Source organism: Kogia breviceps, chromosome 14 (genome assembly GCF_026419965.1).
Source record: "Kogia breviceps isolate mKogBre1 chromosome 14, mKogBre1 haplotype 1, whole genome shotgun sequence".
Lineage (NCBI taxonomy): Eukaryota > Metazoa > Chordata > Mammalia > Artiodactyla > Physeteridae > Kogia > Kogia breviceps.
Genome location: NC_081323.1, coordinates 71472757 through 71498427, shown reverse-complemented (window position 1 = coordinate 71498427; position 25671 = coordinate 71472757). Strand labels below are relative to the sequence as shown.

Sequence of the window (25671 nt, the reverse complement as noted above, 5' to 3'; positions counted from 1 at the left end):
CCTGGCATAAAGATTTTAAAACAGCCAATTTCAGAAGTAATAAACACACTACCTTGATTAATCTTTACTATCTTTGAACAGTTTAAGATGCATTTCTGGTTTAAAAAAAAAAAATCCATACTGGGGAATTCTAGAATAGGTGTGTATCTTGCCACTTACACAATAAATGTTTTCTGAAAAGTAGTACAAGGATTTTGTTATTTAAGAAACTTTGTCGTTATTTCTTAATAGATTAACAATAATATTATTCTTCAGTTTCGTAACAGGTACAGACGTGAATTTTCATACATCGGATTTCCTTAACGCAAGACCACTGTTGTTAACATTTTTAAATTTGGATCCCTGAGAAATTGCTGTGCTCCAAAAACTAAATTTCAAACTGCCAGTTTGGCAGTTTAATTTTTTTAAAAAGTCTCAAGACAATGTCCAAAGACTAAATAAGAATTCTAAGTTCCAAAAAAATCAACAGTCTGAGAGTATTTTGGTTAAAAGAATAAATTAAATAAGTTGGTTATGGAGAACTGAACAAATTGATTTTTAAAATACATACACAAATAAGCTCAAGGAGAAATTCCTTTAAAAGTCCACATAGAAAAGGGGACAAGGGTCAAGTTGCTAAAATACAGCCTTTAAAGGCTTAGTTTTAGTTTTAAGTTTATGCTATCCTGACTACAAAGAAATGGCAGACAGCGTATGAATGGAGTTTCTAAATTTGTGCATGATTTGGAAGTCCTGAGATAAAAATGAAGTTTTCATTTACTAGTATTTGCTCAACAAATTCAAAGGTACTTCACGAGGCAAGTATATTACAAAGGAAATCATATACATAGTGAATTCACATTTAATTCTTTGAGGGGCAACTATTTCCCCTAGTATTGATACTTTGAACAATTCTCTCCCCAAAGTCTCTGAATATCAAAAAAATCTACTGAAATCGAACGTTTGCTATTTTTAAAAAGCACTTGGTAAATTAAGGAATAACTTCACACTAGATTCTAGGAATTAATTCTTCTCTTACAATGTCTCAAAATTATGTAAAGTTAAAGACACATAGTTCACTTGGTATTCACAGAAAAAAAAAGTATTCAGCTTTTAAAGTTGTTGCTATACAGAAGATAGTACACAAAAGAAACTCCAAACGTTAACATACTGAATATAACTTTACACTAAACTAATGAGAATATACTCAGAAAACTTGTCCACATGAGGTAAAGCTCCAGGAAATGACTATTTTCCCTCAATTCCAAGAACACATTCCATTTCCTATGACTGGCAAATTCCAGAATGTTTCATTGACCAAAAGCAGAATTTGCCAGAATTTCAAATAAGGCTACCTCACCTTTAAGTAAAAAATCTCTATGCTTTAAACAGCTCAGGTTGCTACCCTTTTCACATATTATAATTGTCATCACCATTGAAATTTCAAGAAAGCAGAGAAAGTTAGATATAAAGTTCTAATCCTGCCCTTTTAGTGAATTTCTTAAGCTCTAAACTACTCCTAAGATATTACCGCATTCTTACTCCAATAAAGGGCATTTACCATGTGCCAGGCACTATTTAATTCCTACAACTCCCTGGAGTTAAATACTCATATCCCTATTTTATTTTGAGGAATCTGGGTCACAGACTTTAGGTAACTTAGGTAACTTCCCACACAACTGGTGGGAAGTAGTAAATGGAGTCAAACCTAAGCCTGATTCCAGTGTCTGTGGTCGTAAATAAATCCTAAGCGCTATAGCTTCCCAACAAAAGCCCTGTACTGATTAGGAACAAATGTTAGCATTACTGAATACTCTTGATGCTGACAAAATATTTAGGACAGATATCCGAAGACACTTAACATACATTTCTGTAGTGAAAAAATGGCAGGGGAAAAAAGTGTACAGGCAAATAAAAAGCAAAGAAGGGGGCTTCCCTGGTGGTACAGTGGTTGAGAGTCCGCCTGCCGATGCAGGGGACACAGGTTCATGCCCCGGTCTGGGAAGATCCCACATGCCGCAGAGCGGCTGGGCCCGTGAGCCATGGCCGCTGAGCCTGCACGTCCGGAGCCTGTGCTCCGCAACGGGAGAGGCCCACAACAGTGAGAGGCCTGCGTACCACAAAAAAACAAAACAAAACAAAAACCAAAGAAGGGTTCAGAAATATTTATTCACTAATTTGAACATCGTTTTCTTGTCTTTGTAAATATTACCTATACAGAGCAAAAAAATCTTTCTAGGGCTTCCCTGGTGGCACAGTGGTTGAGAGTCCGCCTGCCGATGCAGGGGACACGGGTTCGTGCCCCGGTCTGGGAAGATCCCACATGCCGCAGAGCGGCTGGGCCCGTGAGCCATGGCCACTGAGCCTGTGCGTCCGGAGCCTGTGCTCCGCAACGGGAGAGCCCACAACAGTGAGAGGCCCGCATACCGCAAAAAAAAAAAAAAAAAAATCTTTCTAATACTGTTACTCCCAACTAGAGGTTAAGTTAGCTGGGGGAAGAAATCAGGAAAAAACAAACTCATCCTCATAATTTTAAGGATTAAGAAGACATACTCATTAGGGTAAAGTAATGAGTTCAGTTCTAAAATATACTTGTTGTTTCTCACAAAAAAAGTTTATTTTGAGAACTTAAACATGGGACTTAATACTTACATAACATATGTCTTGCTTGTAGATTTAACACCTCCAATAGGAATTCTTCTAACAATTACAGATGAATTCTTAGGAATTAGAGCATTATCATCAGTATATTCTGTAAATAAAAAGATAAAGATTTGGATTTCTATTTGGGATTTGGGTAAGTCATAGTCCTCAAGAAATAGAAAACTTCAACCAGACATAAATGTTACGGGAAATGATCTTAAATATAAAGGAGCATTAATAACTACATGCTCCTTGCATCTAGATTACTGAAACTGTCAGAACAAATATCCAAAGCCATAAGGGGTTTCTCTTAAAAGGACACCCAATAGTGTCAGCAGGTTCTTGGCTCTGGCACCTCTACTTCTGTGGAACCCCAAATCTCAGTAAGACTAAGTCATTCTCTATTTAGCTAGTAATGCAGAACATCTGAACTATATGAGAAAAAGCTGTTTAGAATGCAAACATTCTCTCTCTCCTAGGCCCTAAACACAGTATTACTGTGGAAGACACAGTAAATAATTAAAATATGACACATTTCAAATACAGAATAAAGGGCTTTGTAATAAAGAATTAAAAGTGGATGCAACTTTGGATAGTATGTTGATTCAAGGAAGGCCCCTCTGAGGAATTGACATGTGAGACTAAGAAGCCAGCAAGACGTGCAAAAACACCAGACAAAGAATGTTTCAGATAGAGGGAAAAGCATGTGAAAAAATGATACAAAAAGGCCAGAAGAGCTGATGAAAATGAAAGAATGACTTGAAATACAGGTAGAAAGGTACACATTATATATACTGATTCATATTTTGTTTCTAAGTACAACAGGAAGTCACTGAAGGATTTTAAATAAAAATGGCATGACAATTTTAAAAACAATATTAAAAACAAAGATAGCTCTGGTATCTAAGTGGAGAATGAACCTGCATGGGAACAAGAAGAGAAACAGGGTGACTAATAAGGAGATTGCTGCGTAGTTTAGGTAAGAGAGAATAATGATCTGTTCTGGAATGTGACAGAAATCAAGAGTCAGAGTGTTTTGAGGTAGAACAAAGGCTTTCGGATGGATGCGGGGCAGAGATGAAGGTGAAAGAGGAATCAGGAATGAATTCCTGGGTTCCTGGCTTAAGCAACTGGATGAACAAGGATGTCACTTTCTCAGAAGACAAACAGGGAGGAAGAATTTTTCTACTCTTTGGACTATTGCTTGCAATACTTTTTTAAGAATGAATTTAAGAATGAAATTTAAAAAGAAGCTGGACCAATGAATTCAACTATGGTTAAAAAAAAAAAAAAAAAAAAGATTTGCTATGAAAGGAATTTGTAAAATTACCAAAAGGAAAAATAATCCACTACAGAGAGACAGATGTAAAAATGTACCCATCTCCCTTAATCACACAATCAGGTATCAGGGTTCACTCTTTTAAGATTACTGAGTTTACCTGATTCACTAACATTACTCAGCACCTAGGGGCTGACTACCATTGTTGTAATTATTTTATCACATATGTAAGCATTTTAAGCTTTTATATCTGTATCAGCTCTATTATTTTTAATCACACTATTACTATTTCCTGTTATAAACTAAATTGTTCAGGAAAGGGCTCTTTTCAGTATATTTCAGGTAGTAAGCTGTATCTTCACAAGTATCCAATTAGAGTGATGCAATTTCCTAGATTTCGCATACCAATGTAAGACTACCATCATTATCTTTTGAATAGTTCAGGATAGTCCCAAATTCCAAGCTCTGAGTAAGAAAAACTGGGAGCAGGGGAGATGGGGTATCTTTTAAAAATTCTGGAACCAAAACTTGGTGTCAAACACAGGACAGTTAAGCTTCTGCCTATGTAACAACCCTCAAAAGAGTTCACTGTGGGGACAAATAGCAAATATGTTCATGAGCCAACTTATTCATTTGATCAACACAGTGCTCTGTCAAGCTTAAAGTCTGGTGCCCTGATGCCACATACTTTCTAGGTGACCTTTTAAAGTACCTGAATTACATTGATGATTTCTTACTCTTTAAATACCTCCTTAATAAGTAGCCTGTTAGCTTCAAAAGACCCTTTCCATGCAACACTGTCATTTCGGATCCAAAAACATGAAGACTATGGATGAAAGGAAAAACGATGAATTTAAGAAATGGAGAAACAGTCTTGAAAATACTTCATCCTCAGCTTCCAAATCTTTCATACTAAGTTCAGAATAAAGGTTGTTTTGTTGTGTGTGTGTGTGTGTGTGTGTGTGTGTGTGGGTTTTTTTTTGGAGGGGGACTGCAAATAAGCAGAAAATTAGGAAAACAAGTTTATTCAGAAAAAAGGTTAAAAAAGATAATTTGAGATTCATTTTGAAATACAGTCTAGAAATAAAGAAGAATTCTTAAATCTAAAACATGAAATTCTGATCCAAGCATTTTAGTCTAATTAAGATGTAAGAGTCCTAAACATGGACAGATTTCCAAAACTGTAAGGAATGTTTTACAGAAACATGATAGAAACGTTAATTCAAACAAACGAAAGTGATGCAGTTCAGCATTCTTTCCTAGGCAATCTCCTAACTATGAAGCTATAAATATTTATTCCATCCTCTTTAATTCACTGATGGTGCTAAAACCAAGTGGCATTCTTACTCAGCTGCCTTGTGACACTGGATGCTATTTCTCATAAAACTCATTAAGTGCCTAGGTATCTTTTTCTCTCCTAATTTGAGGACTGCATAAGATGCAAATTTTCTCTTCTCTTAACCAATCTAATAGCAAAGCTTTCTCCAATAATGACAGTTCACAAATACATAAAAAATATGCTGCTGGGCAAAGCACTTCCCTGCTTTCAGCGTCTGTAAAAATAACGTATCATATAATTTCCTGGCTTAGGAAAAAAAAAAAAAACAACACATGACAAAACTCTTAAATTCATAGACAAGAATTCCATCAACAATAATTTACTCCAGTTTAACCTAGTTGTTATCAATTATTAGGTGGAAAAGATGGACAAAGTCTAGCCTTAAATGATTAAATCCTGTTATACTCCAGTAAAATATGAAATTGCGTAGTATGTGATTAAAATTGCCTTAATATTCTCTAACTTCATTTATATTTTCTTTCCTCTCATTCTTTAGGTATCACTAACATATCAAGATGGCCTAAAATTCGTATAAATCCATCTGTTCTGTTAAGCTTGACTATAATGCTTAAGAGATGCTTTTGTGGCCTTAAAGAATATCTTAAGGTATTTTCTTGAATAATATTTTTAAAAGCTGTTTCTCAACTGTTCATGATCCCCAATAATTTTCCCACATAATTACAATTACCAAAGCCTCACATGAAGTGTCCCTTAGGTCTGATACCCTGAAAAAAAAGGGGGGGGAGTGGAGACTATTCTTTCATGTATTATCAAATGAGTATATAAAGTTCTTCCTATTGAGTATTTTTGAGTTGTGATATGCCAGTACTGCTTCTTAACACAATTATAGTTATGTCTGGATGTACTAATAAATGGAAAACAGCTCTTGTACATGACAAGAGTTACTCTAACTACCAAACTATATGCTAGACGTGGGCCCCCCCCCCCAAATTTCAACTAAAAGAACCCATGTTCCACCTTAAGCCAAATTTAGTGATCAATGAAATACCCTAACGAGCACTTCACTTTACTTCTTCTCATCCCATCAGTAAAATTCAAAAGATTGACCTACTAAAAAACTACACATCAGCATTACAGTAGTGCGAAAAAGAAACCAAAACAAGTTCAAAGCCAGAATCTGAAAAGGCCATTTTGTCTCATTCTCATACCTATGCTACATTCTCAATATTAAAATATTATAAAATGCTTTTAAAAAGGAGAAAGAACTTAAAGATTCCAATGAGTGGCTTCTATAAATAATCTACTCATACGGTAGCAGCCGACTGTTTTTCAGTATCCTAGTATCAACATAATCATGTAAAGTCTACCAATTACTATTAAAAAAGAAAAACCTGTACTTTTGATCTTTACGATATTGCTAAAGTTTAAGAGTAATGTGATGAACTAAGAGTTCAACTACCTAATTACTGCATTACTAATTCTGGAATTTACACACAAGACAAAAGTGGTCACACCGGAATATACCAAGTGCCAAAAGCAATTCCAACATTAAAGACTGGCTGGATTAAATCCTGTAAAACATTAAAGTGAGGATCTTTCACCACAACGCAGGCAACTCCAAAAATTAAAACTAATTAAATAAATCAGGGGAGGGAGAAGAGAATATAGAATTTGCCATTAAACCCCCAAACATGGTTAGGTTAGAAAGTTAGAAAAGTATCTCTAGTGCTGCTTTAACAAATAAGCAGCCTGGCTTATGCGCTCCTCCCCTCCTTCTGATGAAAAACAGGTTAGAAAACGCCCCAGGGCAAGCACTCAGAGAACCTGGACGACACCCCCATCCTGTGCCACGGAAATCCTCGTTTCAAAAAATCATTTGGGAGGAATCATCAGACTTGCACGATCGGGGATCAGCCTGTTCCAGATGATCCAAGTACGCAGAAATCAAATAAGTCAAACTCCAGGGCTGACTGCTGCAACCCTTGGCTATCAATGAAAGTCGTCCCCAAAGTGTTTGAACGAACAGTCCCACAGGAGACATCATGGCGGTTAGTCTCCTGCCAGGCACCTCGCCACCAGCATCTCTCTTCCACCAGCGAGGATCTGGAGCCCCTGTGGCTCTTACCTTCTTTCGTCTGCGCGTTCGTGATCTGCAGGTCGCAGTCGGCAGCTTTCAGCTTCTCTCTCCCCATAATCTGCTTCTTTAAGTCGCAGAGGGAGATGTGGAGCCCATCAAAGGTGACGGTATCATAGTTGAGTTTAGAGGAAAATTTATAATGCACACAGGACATGGTGCCAAAGGATTCCTAAGGTTCAGCGAGGAGACGTGGACACGCTCAATATATGTATATTTATAAACTTAAGAGCAAAATATGTACACACACAGAACACTCAGAGACACCGAAGGACCCTAAGGCCTCAGATTAAATAACCCCCCAACCACAAGCGGGGGTTCGTAAAAACAATAATCCAGAACACCCCCCACCCCCAGATATTCAGAATCGCTTCATGTGGGAGGAGGCGGACGGGGCAGGGGGCAAGCGAGAATCCGCCAACGGGCACAATGTCACCCCGCTGGGTCCCCCTCGCTCATGCTAAGGGCCGGCAGGAGACGGGGGCAGGCGGTGCAGTCAGTAGCGGTCAGTCCACACGTTAAAGTCCGAGCGACCCCGCGGGGTCAGGGGTCCATAGCGCGGCCGCACCTCCCAGTTGGTCTCTCTCTCCGTGGACGGGGGTGACCCAGGCCCCGGGAGAAGGTTGAGGGGAGAGGGCCTAGGCCCGGAGTCCACGAGCGGCCTCTCGCCTCCTCCTGGCTTCCGGACGACCGGCGTCGGCTGCCCCAGGCCCAGGCCCCCACCACACACAGACCCCTTTCTGCTCCCCGGAGGCCACGGGCGGCCCCGCGGCCTAGGCCAAAACGCGCGGTCGGCGGAGGAGAGGCCTTCCCGCAGGCCGCCCCCAGCTCCGCCTCCCCCCCGCCGCCGCCGCCGCCAACGCCGCCTCAAACACAAAGCCGGTACTAGGCCTCGGCTAGGCCTCGCAGCGCCTCCTCACCACCCCGGGCCCCAGCCAGCGGCCGGGGGGCTTCGGCTGACCCTGGCGACGCCGCCGAGGCTCCCTGACGCTTCCTCTCGCCGAGTGCTCCGTGCTTCTCTCGCCTTTGGCTCCCGTCGCCTTTCGGCCCAGTAACGCAAGATTAGGCCCGGAAACCGCAGGGCAACGGCGAGGGCTCCGCCGGCTCCCTTTTTGTTTCGCCCCCCTGCCGCTCTCGGGCCCTCACCAGGAGCCGGCGACACCTCCAAACCAGGCACTATGGCGGACGCGGCCTGGCTTCGGGCGAGCGCCCCACTCCGGGGTCTCTTAAGCAGGGATTGCACGGGCGGCGCGCGCGGGGCGGGCTTGACGTGCTCTCATAGGCGGGACGAAGGGCGGGGCCTTCTGCGTCACAAAGCGCACCGGACCCGCCCACGTGACCCCGCTCTTTGTGACTCCCGAGCGCGGAACCGAAACCATCCAGGAGAACGGAAGAAACCATCTGCCTCAAAGTGGCGGGGGGGGGGGTGAAACCATCGATTCCTCTCCCCAATTTAAATAAGCATTATGGTTGAAATGAGGAAACTATGGTTGCTATGCAAGCACCCCCTAGCATCCTCTTACAACAAACTGGTTACCTAAAGCTCTTCCTAAGGAGAAATTCTGGAGCAGCCCCGGGCTCGAATTGATAACAACCACTACTGTTAAGATATATTGAGCTCTTACTATTGGGCTGAGCTTGGGAGTAAGCGCTTTACAGTATTTCCACGCTCGGGAGCCTAGTTGTCTGGGTTGGAATCCTAGCTGTGGGGACTCTAGATTTTACTCCTCTGTGCCTTAGTTTCCTCGGTTATATTATAAAATGTCGTTAAAAAAATCGTATTTGGTTTACTGGGTTGTTAGAGATTAAATTAATGAATACATTTACATTGTTTAGGACCGTCCCTGGCACATGGTTCAATGTGGCTCAATAAATGTTAGTTTAACAACATCAACAAAAAACCGGAGGTGGTCAGCGCTACCGTTATCTCCAATTTATAGATGAGGGAACTGAAGCTAGCAAGCGATCATGCACTTTCTGAATTCGCAGAATCAGGGGAATGTCTGCTCAGTGGCGGGGTCCGAAATTCCATCGCTAATTATACATGTCGGAAACTGTACCAAGAACCCCCTCAGTAGATTGGAATATTTTTTCCTTGGTGCATGGGGAAGTTATTATTACATCCATAAAATTCATAATGTAATAAACTTGTGTTCATAAACTGCAGTAATCACTATTATTTACAAATGCATTTTCCGCATCCTCTCTGAATTTTACAGGCTGGGCTCAGAGAAGTTAGTCACTGGGAGCAAGGTCACAAAGCCAAGACGTGGCAAAGTTTGCCAGGGACTTCCTAAATACAAACTCCAAATTCTTACTGAACTCGGTTTAAATCAATTATCTTATTGTAAAAGTCTCCTGAGGCCACCTTATCTAAATAGCACCGCCATCATTCTCCATTCCTTTACTCTTAATTTTCTTCCAAGCACTCACTCATCATTACTTACAGGGTGTATGTTCACTTTTAAATCCTCTGTCTCCCCTTCAGCTGAGAAAAGGGATTTTTGTCTCTTTTGCTTATACTGTATCCCCAGCTCTTAGAACACTCCTTGGACATAGTAGGCACTCAAGAAATATCTGTTGAATAACTAAATACATTTTTATGTGACCTATAGAAATACCATAGCGATAAGATTTTGGCAAATCAAGGGCAGTCCCAGAGACACAAGTACAATTTAATTCAACCACATTATCATCAGTGCTTTACACATGTAACACATTTTCTCTCTCCTTTATCTTTGGTCACTCACTAAAATTTTCTTGCTCTTGGGTCCACTGTAGAACAGCTGCTTTTCTTGAAAAAAATCTCTGTGTGAATGAAAGGGGGAAAATCACATGTAATGAAAGAAAAACTGGACAAGAGAATGGCAAATCGTCTTGGTATCCCTGCCTCAAAAGTGGTCTTTGGTTAATTCCTCCACACCCAATTTAATTAATCAACCTGCTGGGATTCAAAGGAGGCCACACCCTTAGGGTAGAGTAGATCAGACCCCTGCCAGAAGAGGAGTAAGTGTACTTTGAAAGAATACAGTCAGTGGTATGACTTCGTCCAAAGTTCTCCTCAGCCAAGAGCCCTTTACAAAGCTTTGTTCTCCCTCGGCACTCATTTATGGAGAGCTCAGGCCTTATCACATCAAACAGGTCAAAATGTACCCACAACCCACATTAAATATACTTTTGATGAGATTTTAAAATTTTTATTTATTTATTTATTTATTTTTGGCTGCGTTGGGTCTTTGTTGCTGTGCACGGGCTTTCTCTAGTTGCGGCGAGCGGGGGCTACTCTTCATTGCGGTGGGTGGGCTTCTCATTGCGGGGCTTCTCTTGTTGTGGAGCACAGGCTGTAGGCGTGTCCGTTTCAGTAGTTGTGGCTCGCGGGCTCTAGAGCGCAGGTTCAGTAGTTGTGTCGCACTGGCTTAGTTGCTCCGAGGCATGTGGGATCTTCCCTGACCAGGGATCGAACCCACATTGGCAGGCGGATTCTTATCCACTGCACCACCAGGGAAGTCCCTGATGAGATTTAACTGAGCTGCTTGACTAATTGACAAAATGTTATATTTGGTCCATTTCATTAAATTCCTTTACTAATATCAATTTTGTAAATTTCTTTTGGTTATATGGAACTACATTCCCTGCCACTGCTGTACCCACCTCCCCAATATTTTTGTAAGCCCTTGAAGAGCCTTTTGTGCTATACCTATGGTGAATGAAGCATCCCTTTCCAAGCTCCTCCTCTGTAGCAATTTTGGGGCTCTCACATCTAGGATTTTATACCTTTGTCATTCTCAAACCCACTGTACCCTCACACCTCCATCAAACACATACATTTAGTAGATCTCCTACCTTATTTCCTTTTGCTAAAATTTCCTAATTGGGACACTGAAGAAGCTCTGCCTGTCCACTGCAGGGGACTTGGACTACTACCCAGGCTCCAGAACTTAGAGTGAGGCCTGCCCCCACAGAGACTGTATTTATCTACATTTATAATCCAGTCCCCCAAGTGCCCCAGTAGCAGTGACATAACCAGATTCTTACTCTGGCCTGCACACTCTCAGGCCAAATTCATCAAAGGTAGATACATATATCCCCATACCACCAATGTATCTTCCCCAGATGGTTGATTGATTGCCTTTCTATTACGTTTATATTTATTTAATATTAGGGCCTACAAAAATTTTTGCATTTTTAATAGAATCTATCAGTCTTTTTCCCTTCATTTTTTTTTTTTTTTGGCCGAACCACTTAGCTTACAGGAACTTAGTTCCCTAACCAGGGACTGAACCCACGCTCTCGACAATGAAAGTGCCAAATCCTAACTACTAGACCGCCAGGGAATTCTCTCCTTCATGGTTTTTACCTTTATTTGTATACTTAAAAAAGTAGTTCCTGGCCATTCAGCACCCACTTTAGATATTTATTTGCTTATGTGTCCTTCTAGTTTATGTATGAGCCTTCTGAGTTTAAATTAAACTCTGTAATCTATTTGAATATTTTTGTGTATAGGATACACAGAGCAAAGATCATTTTATCCCTTCTAAAATTGAGGGGCTTCCCTGGTAGCGCAGTGGTTGAGAATCCTCCTGCCAATGCAGTAGGACACAGGTTCGATCCCTGGTCTGGGAAGATCCCACACGCCGCAGAGCAATTAAGCCTGTGCGCCACATCTACTGAGCCTGTGATCTAGAGCCCGTGAGCCACAACTACTGAGCCCGCATGCTGCAACTACTGAAGCCCACGTGCCTAGAGCCCGTGCTCTGCAATGAGAAGCCACCGCAGTGAGAAGCCTGCGTACCACAACGAAGAGTAGCCCCCGTGCTCTCTGCAACTAGAGAAAGCCCGCGCACAGCCACGAAGACCCAATGCATACAAAAATAAATAAATAACTTGTTAAAAAAAAATTTCTAAAAAAAATAAATAAATAAAAATAAAATTGTGAAATAATTGTTAACAAAGAAAAAAGCATAAATATATATATTATGATTTGATGCAAACTACAATATGATCAAAAAGGGACTTTGTTTTTAAACTATTTTTATCTTACGTCTATTTATAATAGATAGATGATTTTAGTTTTTAGAATATTTTTGCAACCTTATGTTTGACTCCTTCCATTTTGCCTTCTTAGCAGCATTTTAAGGCACATTTAATTTGCGGAAAGCTGAAGGTCATTGATTATTTAAGTCCTCATATGAACTGAGTTTTTGAAAACTGATATAAGCAACCTATTTTCCCTCCACCGTTAATTCATGTATTCACTCAACACTCATTCAACTGGCAAAATTGAGAAGTTTGACTGGGAATTCCCTGGCAGTCCAGTGGTTAGGACTTGGTGCTTTCACTGCTGAGGGCAAAGGTTCAATCCCTGGTCCCAGACCTAAGATCCCCATAAGTCATGTGGTGTGGCAAAAAAAATTGATAATACCATGTGTGGGAGATGGGGAACAGTGGGCTCCCCTGTGATCATTAGGGGGTATGCACTGGAACAGTCATTTGGAGAAACAGTTTGGGATTCTCTTGCAAAATTGAGTATTCCTATACCCCATGAATCAGTAATTCCACTCCTTGATTTGTGAAACAGAGTTAAAATGCTACTTTCCTAGAAACAGAAAATAGGGGTTGGGGGAGGGGAAAAATGAGGAGGAGATGTTCAATGTGTATAGACTTTCAGTTTTGCAGGACGAAAAAATTCTAATTCTAGTTATACAAAAAAGTGAATATATCTAACACTACTAAAGCATACAGTTAAAAATGTTTAAGATGGGGCTTCCCTGGTGGCGCAGTGGTTGAGAATCCGCCTGCTGATGCAGGGGACACGGGTTCGTGCCCCGGTCCGGGAAGATCCCACATGCCGCAGAGCGGCTGGGCCCGTGAGCCATGGCCGCTGAGCCGGTGCGTCCGGAGCCTGTGCTCTGCAACGGGAGAGGCCACAACAGTGAGAGGCCCGCGTACCACAAAAAAAAAAAAAAAAATGTTTAAGATGATAAATTTTGTGTTACAGGAAAAAAAAAAAGACCAGAAATATAGTATCTTGGAAATTCCCTGGCAGTCCAGTGGTTAGGACTCTGTGCTTTCACTGCTGAGGGCTTGGGTTCAATCCCTGGTTGAGGAACCAAGATCCCACAAGCCCCGCAACATTCTCCCACCCCAAAAGAATATATATATATAGTATCTTTCTCATATTATATTGGTTATATACCCAAGGTAAAATTTAACTCGTGTACTTGCACAAGAATTTCATGGAGGCTCTCTTTTTAATAACAAAAAGCTGAAACAACCCAAATGCCCATGCCATGAGAATAGATTCATTAAAATCCATCCAGACACTAGAATATAGTACAGCAGTGAAAATAAGTAAAATACAGCTACATGTAACAATATTGTGATGGGAATCTTTTTAGCTGTTCTTGAATCAAAAAAGCAAGTCTCAGAAGATGGCGTATTATATAATACCCTTTCTGTGAATTTCAAAAACTAGTAAAACTAAACAATGCGTTATTTAGTTAGTCATATGGATATAACACATCTGCAAAAAGACAACTGGAAAACACAAAATTCAGGAGACTCATTACTGCTGAGAAGGAAGGATGAGATACAGAAGAGGAACCCAGAGTTGTTGGTAATGATCTTGGTCTTGGGTAGGTTCACAGGTATTCATTATTTTAATGAAAAGAAAGAAAGAAAGAACAATTAAACTACAAGGGAGCCATGCACAGAGCAATGATGAAAAGAGGTCATGAGATCAGGGTGATGATTAATCCACTGATGTGCTCCTGAAGTTCCAGCCCTCCCTTTTTCCCACTACCAGCAAAGAATCTCACAAACAGACAGAAAAATGAAGTCCCTTTCAAAGAAACCAAAATTAGGCTAGCTTCCTAAACTCTTGTAGCACTTAATGCCATAACTGTAAAAAACAAAACAAAACAAAAAAGCCTCATGTTTTGCTTATACTTGTATAATTCTTTCTAGTTTTCTTATGTTCAGATCAGAGAGGTGACTTGACCCTCAGACTCTGGGTGACCTAGGGACATGGAGCCAGAACGTGCCACCAGGGACCTCATATTGTCCTGTGTCTTCTGACTTCACCTCATAAAAGTGGGACTCAAAACCAGGAATGTTCTGAAGAGGTGTGGCCTCATAAAAGTGCCAGGGGACATTATTTAGAGACAGACACACGCCACGCTTGCTTCTCCTAGGAACGCGAGGGCTCTAGGTAAACGCAAAAGATGAATAGTTCCGTGCTTTGTGACCACCTAGAGAGGTGAGATAGGGAGGATGGGAGGGTGACGCAAGATGGAGGGGATACGGGGATATATGTATGCATATAGCTGATTCATTTTGTTGTACAGCAGAAACTAACACACCATTGTAAAGAAATTATACTCCAGTAAAGATGTTAAGAAAAAAAAAAGACGAGTAGGAATGGGAATGTTATTGCGTCAGAGCTGAGGTAGAGCTCAGAAACTTGGAGAAGCCTCTTCTCTGTAGGATGAATGTGACCTATTCATTCATTCCCCCAGATATGAACTTTGTAACGAGTGCCAATGTATGGCAGGCATTGTGCTGGCTGCTGGGCAATCCGCAGTGAACATATCAAAGCCCCTGCCTGCAGGGTGTTTACAATAAGTAAGGGAAATCATGTAATTTTACAGGCTTCCAAACTTGCTGTGTGACCTTGGGAAAGTACCTTAACTTCTCTGGACCTTGTTTTCCTCTGGGACCTCTTTCATGGGCCCTGTGTGACTGCACTCAGAAGGGTCCTGTTCTTGGTTTAATGCTCTGATATTGAGGTCTAGATATTCCTCTTAAGTTTCATTTTCATTTGGCCCTGAGTCCCACAAAGTATGTAGCTGGTCTTGGTTTTCTTGATTTGTGAAACAGAGTTGAAATAGTGTTTTCCTAGAAACAGAAAGTAGGGGTTGGCGGAAGGGGAAATGGGAAGTGTTTCAGTTTTGCTAGATGAAAAAGTTCTAGAGATCTGTTGCACAACAAATACGCTTAACACTACTAAGCTGTACGCTTAAAAATGGTTAAGATGATACATTTTATGTTATGCGTTAAAAAAAAAGATGAAAAAAATAGTACCTTCCTCATATATTTGTCTGGCACACAAGCACCATGTAAATAAATTCAAGTGGCAGATGCTAGAGATGTTTCTTTGACGCGCTTCCCATTTGGATAAACATAACAACAGCACCACAACTCTGGCTGGCATTTGCCACCTGTTTCCTATTCACCACGCCCCGTGCCAAGTATTTTTAATGCAAAGCTCCTTAAATTCTCCCAAGAACCCTGCAAATAGGTCCTAATATTATCCTCATTTTATAAACGAGGTGATGAGGTTCAGAGAGGTGAAGTCATGTGCTTGAGGTCACACAGGATCCATGATTTAAAACAGGGTGTGCCTGGCTGGGGAGGACAGTTTCCTAAGCACGACTCTATTTGACAGCAGAGGCGTCCTATGGAGGGGCCCACGGGGAGGGGCATCCTATCTTCATGTACCAGGAGCAAAGCTGATCCACTGCCAACAGACTGTCCCCGGCCTTCTTCCGTCTCACAGTTACCCTCTGTTATCTTTGATCCTGTGTTTTATCTTGTCTCTGCTCCTGGATTAAGTTCTTAGAGGTCACAGACCTCATCTGCTTCATCTGTCTTCCCTCAGGCACCTGGCAGGTGCCCCAGATAATTATTTGTGGAACCCCAAAAGGACCCTTGATAAGTGGTTCTGTCTGGCTTCTCCAGCAGTAACAAGCTTGGTAGATTAACACAGGGCAGTGGCCTTGAATCTACCTTTTAAGGAAGTGAAAACAGGGGTGCCTTTAGGTACACAGGCCATGTCTCAGGCTTTGTGCATGCCCCTACCCCACTCTGCATCCAGGATTGTTGATCCAATGGGCCTGGCTCTGTGTTGCATGCTGAAAGTGTAGTATCTCCTTTACCTTTACTATGACACTGTGAGGTAGGCCTGATTCTTTTCCCGGTTTTATGCAGGAGGAAAACTGAGGATCAGAGAAGGAAGCCCAAGTTTACATCCCCCAGAGGTGAGACCAAGGTCACAGCTAGTAGTGATGCAGCCAGGATTCAAACCCAGTGGGTAAGCTGACTTACCCCGTGTGGGGTTCCTCGCTGTTTCTGTCCCCTGTGCCCGCTTCTGGTGTCTACCTGTCTTCAGTTTGCTGCTGATGGCAAAGGCATCATTCTCTCACGGATGCTTATTGAGTGACAGCTTGTTCCTGGCATTGCTCAAGGCGTGCAGGATACAGCAGTGAACACGATGTGCAAGTCTTTTGCTATCCTGGAGCTTCCGATCTAATGGCGGGGGGGGGCTACAATAAGCAACCAGACAAGCAGAGAGAGGCTAACAGTAGAATGTGATAAGTGCTATGAAGAAAGTTAAACCGGGTTAGGGAGATGGAGAGTGACAGGGCGGTGGGTGAGGGTGACTTAACACTGGATGGTCAGGAAGGGCCTCTGTGAGGAGGTGACATTTGAGTGTGAGGTTCTAAGGGAAGAAGTTTCTAGCTGGGGTGAGCGGCATGTGCAAGAGTCCTGAGGTGTGATCTAGGCACAGTCAAAAGGCTGGGATGGCTGAGGTATGGATAACGATGGGGAGTGACAGGGCTTAGGCCAGAGGCATACACAGGGGCCCAATCACGTAGGACCATAAAAGCCACTTGAACAAATTTTGATTTAGAGAGGAATGTCCTAGAGGTGTATGAGAACTCCCTCCCATGTTAACATTCAGGGCAATTTGAGTATGACTGGTACCACAGCTGAACTATAATTACCTTCAGAAGCGTCTGGGAGGTTCCAGGAACTTGAAGGGGCCCAGATAGCATGGGGCTGTCAGGTGTGGTTTATTTGAAGGCAGAGATTGGGTGGCATATACACCATGGCTCATAGCATCCTTCCCAGCAGTCATGTAATCAGGGTTATGGCTTCTGACAGATGGAGAAGGATGATCCAAAGGATAGCTGTTTCTTCCTGCAGCTCCTGGAGGCTGTTCCACCTGTTGTGCAGGCTGGTGACATAGATCTGGCAGGAATGGGTCAAAGGTAACCCTAATTATCTAGGTCTGAGACTTGGTAGAGGAAGAGGCTGGTGGTAGAAATCTTCCCCAGGGAGGCAGAAAAAGGGAGACGGGAAGGGAAAGGCATGCCAATATTTGAGCCCTGACTCTGTGTTGAGGCATGGAGCTTCTTTCCAAAGCAGAGCCCAAAGCGTCTGATTCAGCCGGGCTTGGCGGGATATGCAGGTGGTTCTGATGCACAGCCAGGATTACGAACCACCACATTCTAGGTTGCACGTAGTTAAGTGCATAGATGCCAAAATAAAAAGACAAAACAAAACAAAAAACCACACTTGCAATCCCTATCAAATTACCAATGACATTTTTCACAGAACTAGAACAAAACAATTTTTAATTTGTATGGAAACACAAAAGACCCCAAATAGCCAAAACAATCTTGGGAAAGAAAAACAGAGCTGGAGGAGTCAGGTTCCCTGTCTTCAGACTATACTACAAAGCTACAGTAATCAAAACAGTATGGTCTGGCACAAAAGCAAACATATAGATCAATGGAAAGGATAGAAAGCCCAGAAATAAACCCATGCACTATGGTCAATTAATCTACAATAAAGGAGGCAAGAATACACACTGGAGAAAAGAGTGTCTTCAATAAGTGGTGCTGGGAAAACTGGACAGCTGCACATAAAAGAATGAAATTAGAACATTCTCTAATAGCATATACAAAAACAAACTCAAAATGGGTTAGAGACTAAATGTCATACCAGATACAATAAAACTCCAAGAGGAAAACATACGCTAGGAGAACACTCCTAGGAGAACACTCTGACGTAAATTGTGGCCATTTAGCATCCATCTTCTAGAATAATGGAAATAAAAGCAAAAATAAACAAATGGGACCTAAGTAAACTTAAAAGCTTTTGTTTTAAAGCTGATCACTCCAAACTGATCTACAGATTCAGTGCAATTCTAATCCCAAATCCCTGCAGGACTTTTGTAGAAATTGGCAAGCTGATTCTAAAATTTATTTGTAGAAGTCAAGGAATTAGAATAGCCAAAACAATTTTGAAATTGAAGAACAATGTTGGAAGATTCACATTACCTGATTTTCTGACCTACTATAAAAGCTAAAAAGTCCAGACATATATTCCCATGTATATGTATAGCTGATTCACTTTGTTATACAGCAAAAATTAACACACCATTGTAAAGCAATTATACTCCAATAAAGATGTTTTTAAAAAAGTCCAGACAGCATTGTACTAGAGATAGTATAGATATCTAGATCAATAAAACAGAATAGAGAGTCAAGAAATATATATATATATGACATTCCTACAAAGCAAAATTATAGGGACAAAAAAAAAAATCAGTGCTTTCCAAAAGCTGAGGTTTGAAGAGGAGGTGACTACAAAGAGGCATGGGGTAACTTTTGTGGGTGATGATACTGTTCTCTACATTGATCATGGTGGTGGTTACAGACTGTATATCAAAACTCTAAGAGCTGTATGCTATGAATCATACCAATGTTTTTGTAGGTCAGTCTCCCAAGGCAATAGAAATAAAAGCAAAAATAAACAAATGTGACCTAATCAAACTTACAAGCTTTTGTACAGCGAAGGAAACCATAAACAAAATGAAAAGACAACCTACAGACTGGAAGGAAATATTTGCAAATGATGTGACCAACAGGGCTTGATTTCCAAAATATACAAACAGCTCATACAACCCAATAACAAAAAACCAAACAATTCAATAGAAAAATGGGCAGAAGACCTAAATAGACATTTCTCCAAAGAAGACATACAGATGGCCAACAGGCACATGAAAAGATGCTCAACATCACTAATTGTTACAGAATGCAAATCAAACCTACAATAAGGTACCACCTCACACTGGTCAGAATGGCCATCATTATAAAGTCTACAAATAACAAATGCTGAAGAGGGTATGGAGAAAAGGGAAAACTCCTACACTGTTGGTGGGAATATAAGTTGGTAAAGCCCCTGTGGAAAACAGTTTGGAGGTTCCTCAAAAAATTAAAAATAGAGTGGGATCCAGCAATCACACTCCTGGTCATATATCCAGACAAAACTATAATTCAAAAAGATGTGTGCACCCCTATGTTCACAGCAGCACTATTCACAATAGCCAAGACATGGAATCAACCTAAATGTCCATCGACAGATGAATGGATAAAGAAAATGTGGTACATATACACAATGGAATACTACTCAGTCATAAAAAAGGATGAAATAATGCCATTTGCAGCAACATGGATGGACATAGACTATCATACTAAGTGAAGTAAGTCAAAGAGAAAGACAAATACCATGTGATATCACTTATATGTGGAATCTAAAATATGACACAAATGAACCTATCTATGAAACAGAAACAGACTTACAGACACAGAGAACAGACTTGTGGTTGCCAACGGGAAGGGGGAGTGGGGGAGGGGTGGAATGGGAGTTTGGGATTAGCAGATGAAAACTAGTATATATAGAATGGATAAACAACATGGTCCTACTGTATAGCACAGGGAACTATATTCAATATCTTGTGATAAACTATAATGGAAAAGAATGTAGAAAAGAATGTATAGGGCTTCCCTGGTGGCGCAGTGGTTGAGAGTCCTCCTGCCGATGCAGGGGACATGGGTTCGTGCCCCTGTCCGGGAAGATCCCACATGCCACAGAGCGGCTAGGCCCGTGAGCCATGGCCTCTGAGCCTGCGCGTCCAGAACCTATGCTCTGCAACGGGAGAGGCCACAGCAGTGAGAGGCCCACGTACCGCAAAAAAAATCAAAAACAAACAAACAAACAAAACGAATGTATATATATATATATGTATGTATGTATAACTGAATCACTTTGCGGTACAACAGAAATAAACAAAACATTGTCAATCAAAAAGCTTTTGCACAGCAAAGGAAACCACAAACAAAATGAAAAAACCTATGGACTGGGAGAAAATATTTGCAAACCATGCAACTGACAAGGGGTTAATCTCCAAAATATACAAACAGCTGATTCAGCTCACTGTCAAAAAAACAACCCAATAAAAAATGGGCAGAAGACCTAAATAGACATTTCTCCAAAGAAGACATACAGATGGCCAATGAGCACATGAAAAGATGCTCAACATCACTAATTACTAGAGAAATGCAAATCAAAACTGCAATGAGGTATCAGGACTTCCCTGGTGGTCCAATGGTTAGGACTCTGTGCTTTCACTGCCAAGGGCCCAGGTTCAATCTCTGGTCGGGGAACTAAGATCCCACAAGCCACGTAGCATGGGCAAAAAAAAAAAAGTCACGAAGAGCCTAGGTGTAGGACAGGAATAAAACACAGACCTACTAGAGCATGGATTTGAGGATATGAGGAGGGGGAAGGGTAAGCTGGGATGAAGTGAGAGAGTGGCATGGACATATATACACTGCCAAACGTAGGGTGGATAGCTAGTGGGAAGCAGCCATATGGTACAGGGAGATCAGCTGGGTGGTTTGTGACCACCTAGAGGGGTGGGATAGGGAGGGAAGGAGACGCAAGAGGAGAGAGATACGGGAACATATGTATATGTATAACTGATTCACTTTGTTGTAAAGCAGAAACTAACACACCATTGTAAAGCAATTATACTCCAATAAAGATGTTTAAAAAAACCCCAAAAACTAAAAAGAGAGTTACCATATGGTCCTGCAATCCCACTCTTGGGCATATATCTGGAAAAGACAAAAACTCAAATTAGAAAAGATACATGCACCCAAACGTTCATAGTAGCACTATTTACAATAGCCAAGACACAACCTAAGCGTCTGTCAACAGATGAATAGATAAAGAAGATGTAGTATATATACACAATGGAATATTAGCCATAAAAAATGAAATAATGCCATTTCCAGCACATGGATTAGAGATTATCATACTAAGTAAAGTAAGTCAGACAGAGAAAGACAAATATAATATGATATCACATATGTGGAATCTAAACAAAAATGATATAAATGAACTGATTTACAAAACAGAAATAGACTCACAGACATAGAAAACAATCTTGTGGTTACCAAAGAGGAAAGGGGGGAGAGGGATAAACTGGGAATTTGGGATTAACAGATACGCGCTCCTATATAGAAAATAAATAAACAACAAGGACCTACTGTATAGCACAGGGGACTATAGTCAATATCTTGTAATGACCTATAATGGAAAAGAATACATATATGACTTAATCACTTTGCTGTGCACTTGAAACTAACGCAACATTGTAAATTAACTCTACTTCAATTTTAAAAGATGGTTAAAAAATAAAATAAAATCTTTGGAAAAAAAATCACACTCGATCCCAAAACGCTCAAAGGATCTGGGGTCTAATGGGCCCGTATGACCCATTGCTCTGCAGGCAGGGGGCAATAATATTACCTTTCTGGCAGGGTTGTCCTGAAGGTGCAATGTGGCTATTAGAAAGAGTGAGGCAAAATTCTTCTCCCAGTCATGGCCGAGCACCTCCTCATATCAATCCTGTGCAGTTAACAGCTGTAAATGCTGGATAAAATGTAAAAAAATTAACTACCTGAGAGCACTGGAGAATGACCAAAAACAGACCGTTGCTGAAGGGGTGTCGTCGCGTAGAAGAAAGGGACAGGACCCGGGTGTATGTCCCGTTTTCAAAGGCAGGGCAAAGGGGGTGGGGGGCGGAGTGGCTGCATCTCTGCCAGAATGCCTGGTTTACTGGCTTGAAGATTCAGAGAGCTAAGTGTGCGTGAACACGGCCTCTGGAAATTGAGGGGGCAATCCTGGAAAGGGAGATGCAGAGGAGAGGGGACCCCCCATTCTATATGTGAGCCCTGCTCCAATCTCTAGCAGAACCCTTGTATACAGGGCAACTCCAGCTGCGGTTAAACAAAGTGAATGGATACACTTCAGCTAAGACCCGGGGTGGGGCGGGGGGCAGCCTGCAGCTTGAGTTCAGCCAAGTTATCTGCCTGCTTCAAAAAAAAAAGAAAAACTTGCCTGGTGGCGCAGTGGCTAGGACTCTGCGCTCCCAGAGCAGGGGGCCCAGCTTCAATCCCTGGTCAGGGAACTAGATCCCACATGCCACTCGCGTGCCCCAACTAAGTGTTCGCATGCCACAACTAAGGAGCCTGCCCACAACTAAGACCGGGCACAACCAAATAAAAATAAATTAATTAATTTAAAAAAGAAAGAAAGAAAGAAATGAGAGTACAGCCTGCTCTGTACTGATATGGAAGGATATTCAAAATATATAAAGTGCAAAGCACAGTAAAAACCAGTGTTATAATATGCTTCTAAAATTGTATGTATACATATCTGTGCGTGTATATATATATATATGTGTATACACGCATATATACATACACACTTGTATATATCTAGAGTATTTCTGAGAAGCTGAGAGGATACACAAACTGGTAACAGTGATTGCTTTCTGGGAAGGGAAAATGGAATTAGATTGGTCCAACCATATGAGAGGAAGAACCACTTTCTTTTCCCCTTTGGTTTTGTTTTTTTTCTAAGTCAGAATCACTGAAGTATAATTTCCATACAGAAAAATTCACTCTTTTTAGTTTACAGTTTTCCAATTTTTGACAGACACATGCAATCACGTACCAACCACCACAGTCAAGATGTAGGCTATTTCCATCGCCTCCAAAATTCCCGTGTGCTCCTCTGCAGTCAACCCCTCCCTCCACTTCCAGCCCCTGACAACCATCGACCTATCTCCTGTTCCTACAGTTTTACCTTTTCCAGCTCATCCTATAAATGGAATCATACTGTATGTTGCCTTCTGGGGCTGGCTTCTTTCATTTCACCTATTTTATTTGACGTTCATCCACGTCATTATAGCCACAGTTCATTCCTTTCTGTTGGGGACTCCTCTTGCACTGTATGGATGCACCATGGTTGTTTATTCATCAGTTGAATATTTGGGTCATCCCTTTCTTTCTTTCTTTTTTTTCCTTCCTCCCTTCCTTCCTTTTTTTTGGCTGTGCTGTGCAGCATGCGGGATCTTAGTTCCCTGACCAGGGATCAAAACCACGCCCCCTGCATTGGAAACACAGAGTCTTAACCACTGGACCGCCAGGAAAGTCCTTGGGTTTACTTGTTCTGGTAATGACACTGCTATAAAATTCATGTTTAGGTTTTTGTATGAACATGTGTTCATTTCTCTTTGGTAAACACCTAGGAATAGGTGTTTGAGCCATTCCCACCAGCAATGTATGAGATTTCCAGTGTGTCCACAGCCTTGTCCGTTCTTGATATTGTCTGTCTTTCTCCTTTTTTTGGTCATTCTAACAGATATGTGGGAGTATCTCATATATATGTCCCTAATAGTTAATAATGAGGAACATCTTTTCACATGTTTGTTTGCCACCATATATCTTTATTACAGCATTATTGAGGTATAATCCACATACCATAAGATTTACCTTTTAAACATATAAATTCAGTGGCTGTAAGTATATTCACAGAGTTATGCAGCCATCACCACTAATTTTAGAACATTTTCTGTCACCTCCACAAGAAACCCATTAGCAGTCACTCCCCATGCATGCCTGCCTGACCCCGCCTCCCCTCCCCCAGCCCTGCCCCAAAACTTAGTTTGTCTTCAAGGATTTCCCTATTTTGGACATTTCACATAGATGAAATCATGCAATACGTGCTCTTTGGTGTCCGGCATCTTTCACTTAGCTCATGTTTTCAAGGTTCATAATGTTGTAGCATGTATTAGTACTTTTTGCCAAATAATTGTCCAGCTTTTTTTTAAAAAAAAGATTTATTTATTTATTTATTTATTTATTTATTTATTTATTTATTTATTTATTTATTTATTTATGGCTGCGTTGGGTCTTCGTTGCTGCGCACGGGCTTTCTCTAGTTGCAGCGAGCGGGGGCTACTCTTCGTTGCGGTTGCGTGGGCTTCTCTTTGCAGTGGCTTCTCTCTTTTTTGTTTTTTAATACAAGTTTTACATTTAATTTTACTTAGACTTACTAACAAAGAAAAACTGAAAGGAATTAATATACTTTAATAAAAATATTTCTGTGACACAGAAGCTAATCATCCTGAAAAGAAGTCTCTAAGACAATGTGTTATAAAAATTGAGGCTGGAATAATTTCTGTAACTTAAAAAAAAAAATTATTTATTTATTTTTGTCAGCCTTGGGTCTTCCTTGCTGCACACGGGCTTTCTCTAATTGTGGCGAGCACGGGCTACTCTTTGTTGCGGTGCGTGGGCTTCCCATTGCGGTGGCTTCTCTTGTTGTGGAGCACGGGCTCTAGGCATGAGGGCTTCAGTAGTTGTGGCACGCGGGCTCAGTAGTTGTGGCACATGACGGGCTTAGTTGCTCTGCAGCATGTGGGATCTTCCTGGATCAGGGCTCGAACCTGTGTCCCCTGCATTGGCAGGTGGATTCTTAACCACTGCACCACCAGGGAAGTCCCCTGTCCAGCTTTTTATGGCTGAATAGTACACCATTGCATAGTTTTGTTTATCCATTCATCAACTGATGAACATTTGGATTGCTTCCACTTTGGGGCTCTTATGAATAATGCTGTATGAATGTTCATGCACAAGTGTTTGTGTGCACAGATCTTTCCATTCTCTTGAGTATAGGAATGGAATTGCAGGGTCATATGGTAATTCTATGTTTAACTTTTTGAGGAACCACCAAAATATTTTCCATAGCAGCTATTCCATTTTATTTATTTTTTTTAATTAAAAAAAATATTTTTGGCCACACCACACGGCATGTGGGATCTTAGTTCCCCTCCCAGGGATTAAACCCACGCACCCTGCATTGGAAGTGCGAAGTCTTAATCACTGGACCACCAAGGAAGTCCCTATTTTTTTTTTTTTTTTTTTTTTTTTTTTTTTTGCAGTACGCGGGTCTCTCACTGTCGTGGCCTCTCCCGTTGCGCAGCACAGGTTCCAGACATGCAGGCTCAGTAGCCGTGGCTCATGGGCCCAGCCGCTCCGCGGCATGTGGGATCTTCCCGGACCGAGACACGAACCCGTGTCCCCTACATTGGCAGGTGGACTCTCAACCACTGCGCCACCAGGGAAGCCCTAATTTTTTTTTAATTGAAGTATAGTTGATATCTATTCTATTTTACATTCCCATCAACAATGTATGAGGGTCCCTGTTTCCCCACATCCTCACCAAGGCTTGTTATTGCCTCTTTTTTTATTACAGCCATCAAGTGGATATAAAGTGGTATCTTATTGTGGTTTTGATTTGTATTTTTTTTTTAATTATTTATTTGGCTGTGCCAGGTCTTAGTTGTGGCAC

General features: G+C 41.3%; 1 protein-coding gene and 1 long non-coding RNA gene across 7 annotated transcripts in view; both read right to left on the bottom strand.

The window, feature by feature from the left end:
- Window positions 1-8591, bottom strand: part of RBBP6 (RB binding protein 6, ubiquitin ligase) — a 32889-nt gene extending 24298 nt beyond the window's left edge. For 2 of the 6 annotated variants that reach the window (XM_067013778.1, XM_067013780.1), the window contains exons 1-2: window positions 7327-7577; window positions 2632-2731 (exon numbers count right to left, since the gene is read on the bottom strand). In XM_067013778.1, the coding sequence (XP_066869879.1) occupies window positions 2632-2731; window positions 7327-7492 (266 nt within the window). In that variant the 5' untranslated portion in view covers window positions 7493-7577. Of the gene's footprint in view, window positions 1-2631; window positions 2732-7326; window positions 7578-8296 lie in introns of those variants that run through there. The other 4 variants (XM_067013782.1, XM_067013781.1, XM_059036933.2 and 1 more) reach the window with 4 other exon arrangements.
- A 1456-nt stretch (window positions 8592-10047) lies between these two features.
- Window positions 10048-21854, bottom strand: LOC136792607 (uncharacterized). The gene is made up of 6 exons (XR_010836625.1): window positions 21781-21854; window positions 21519-21558; window positions 21049-21083; window positions 17121-17367; window positions 16441-16641; window positions 10048-10143 (listed from the first exon to the last, which is right to left on the bottom strand). It is a non-coding gene; the product is annotated as an uncharacterized lncRNA (long non-coding RNA).
- Between the last annotated feature and the right edge of the window lie 3817 nt (window positions 21855-25671).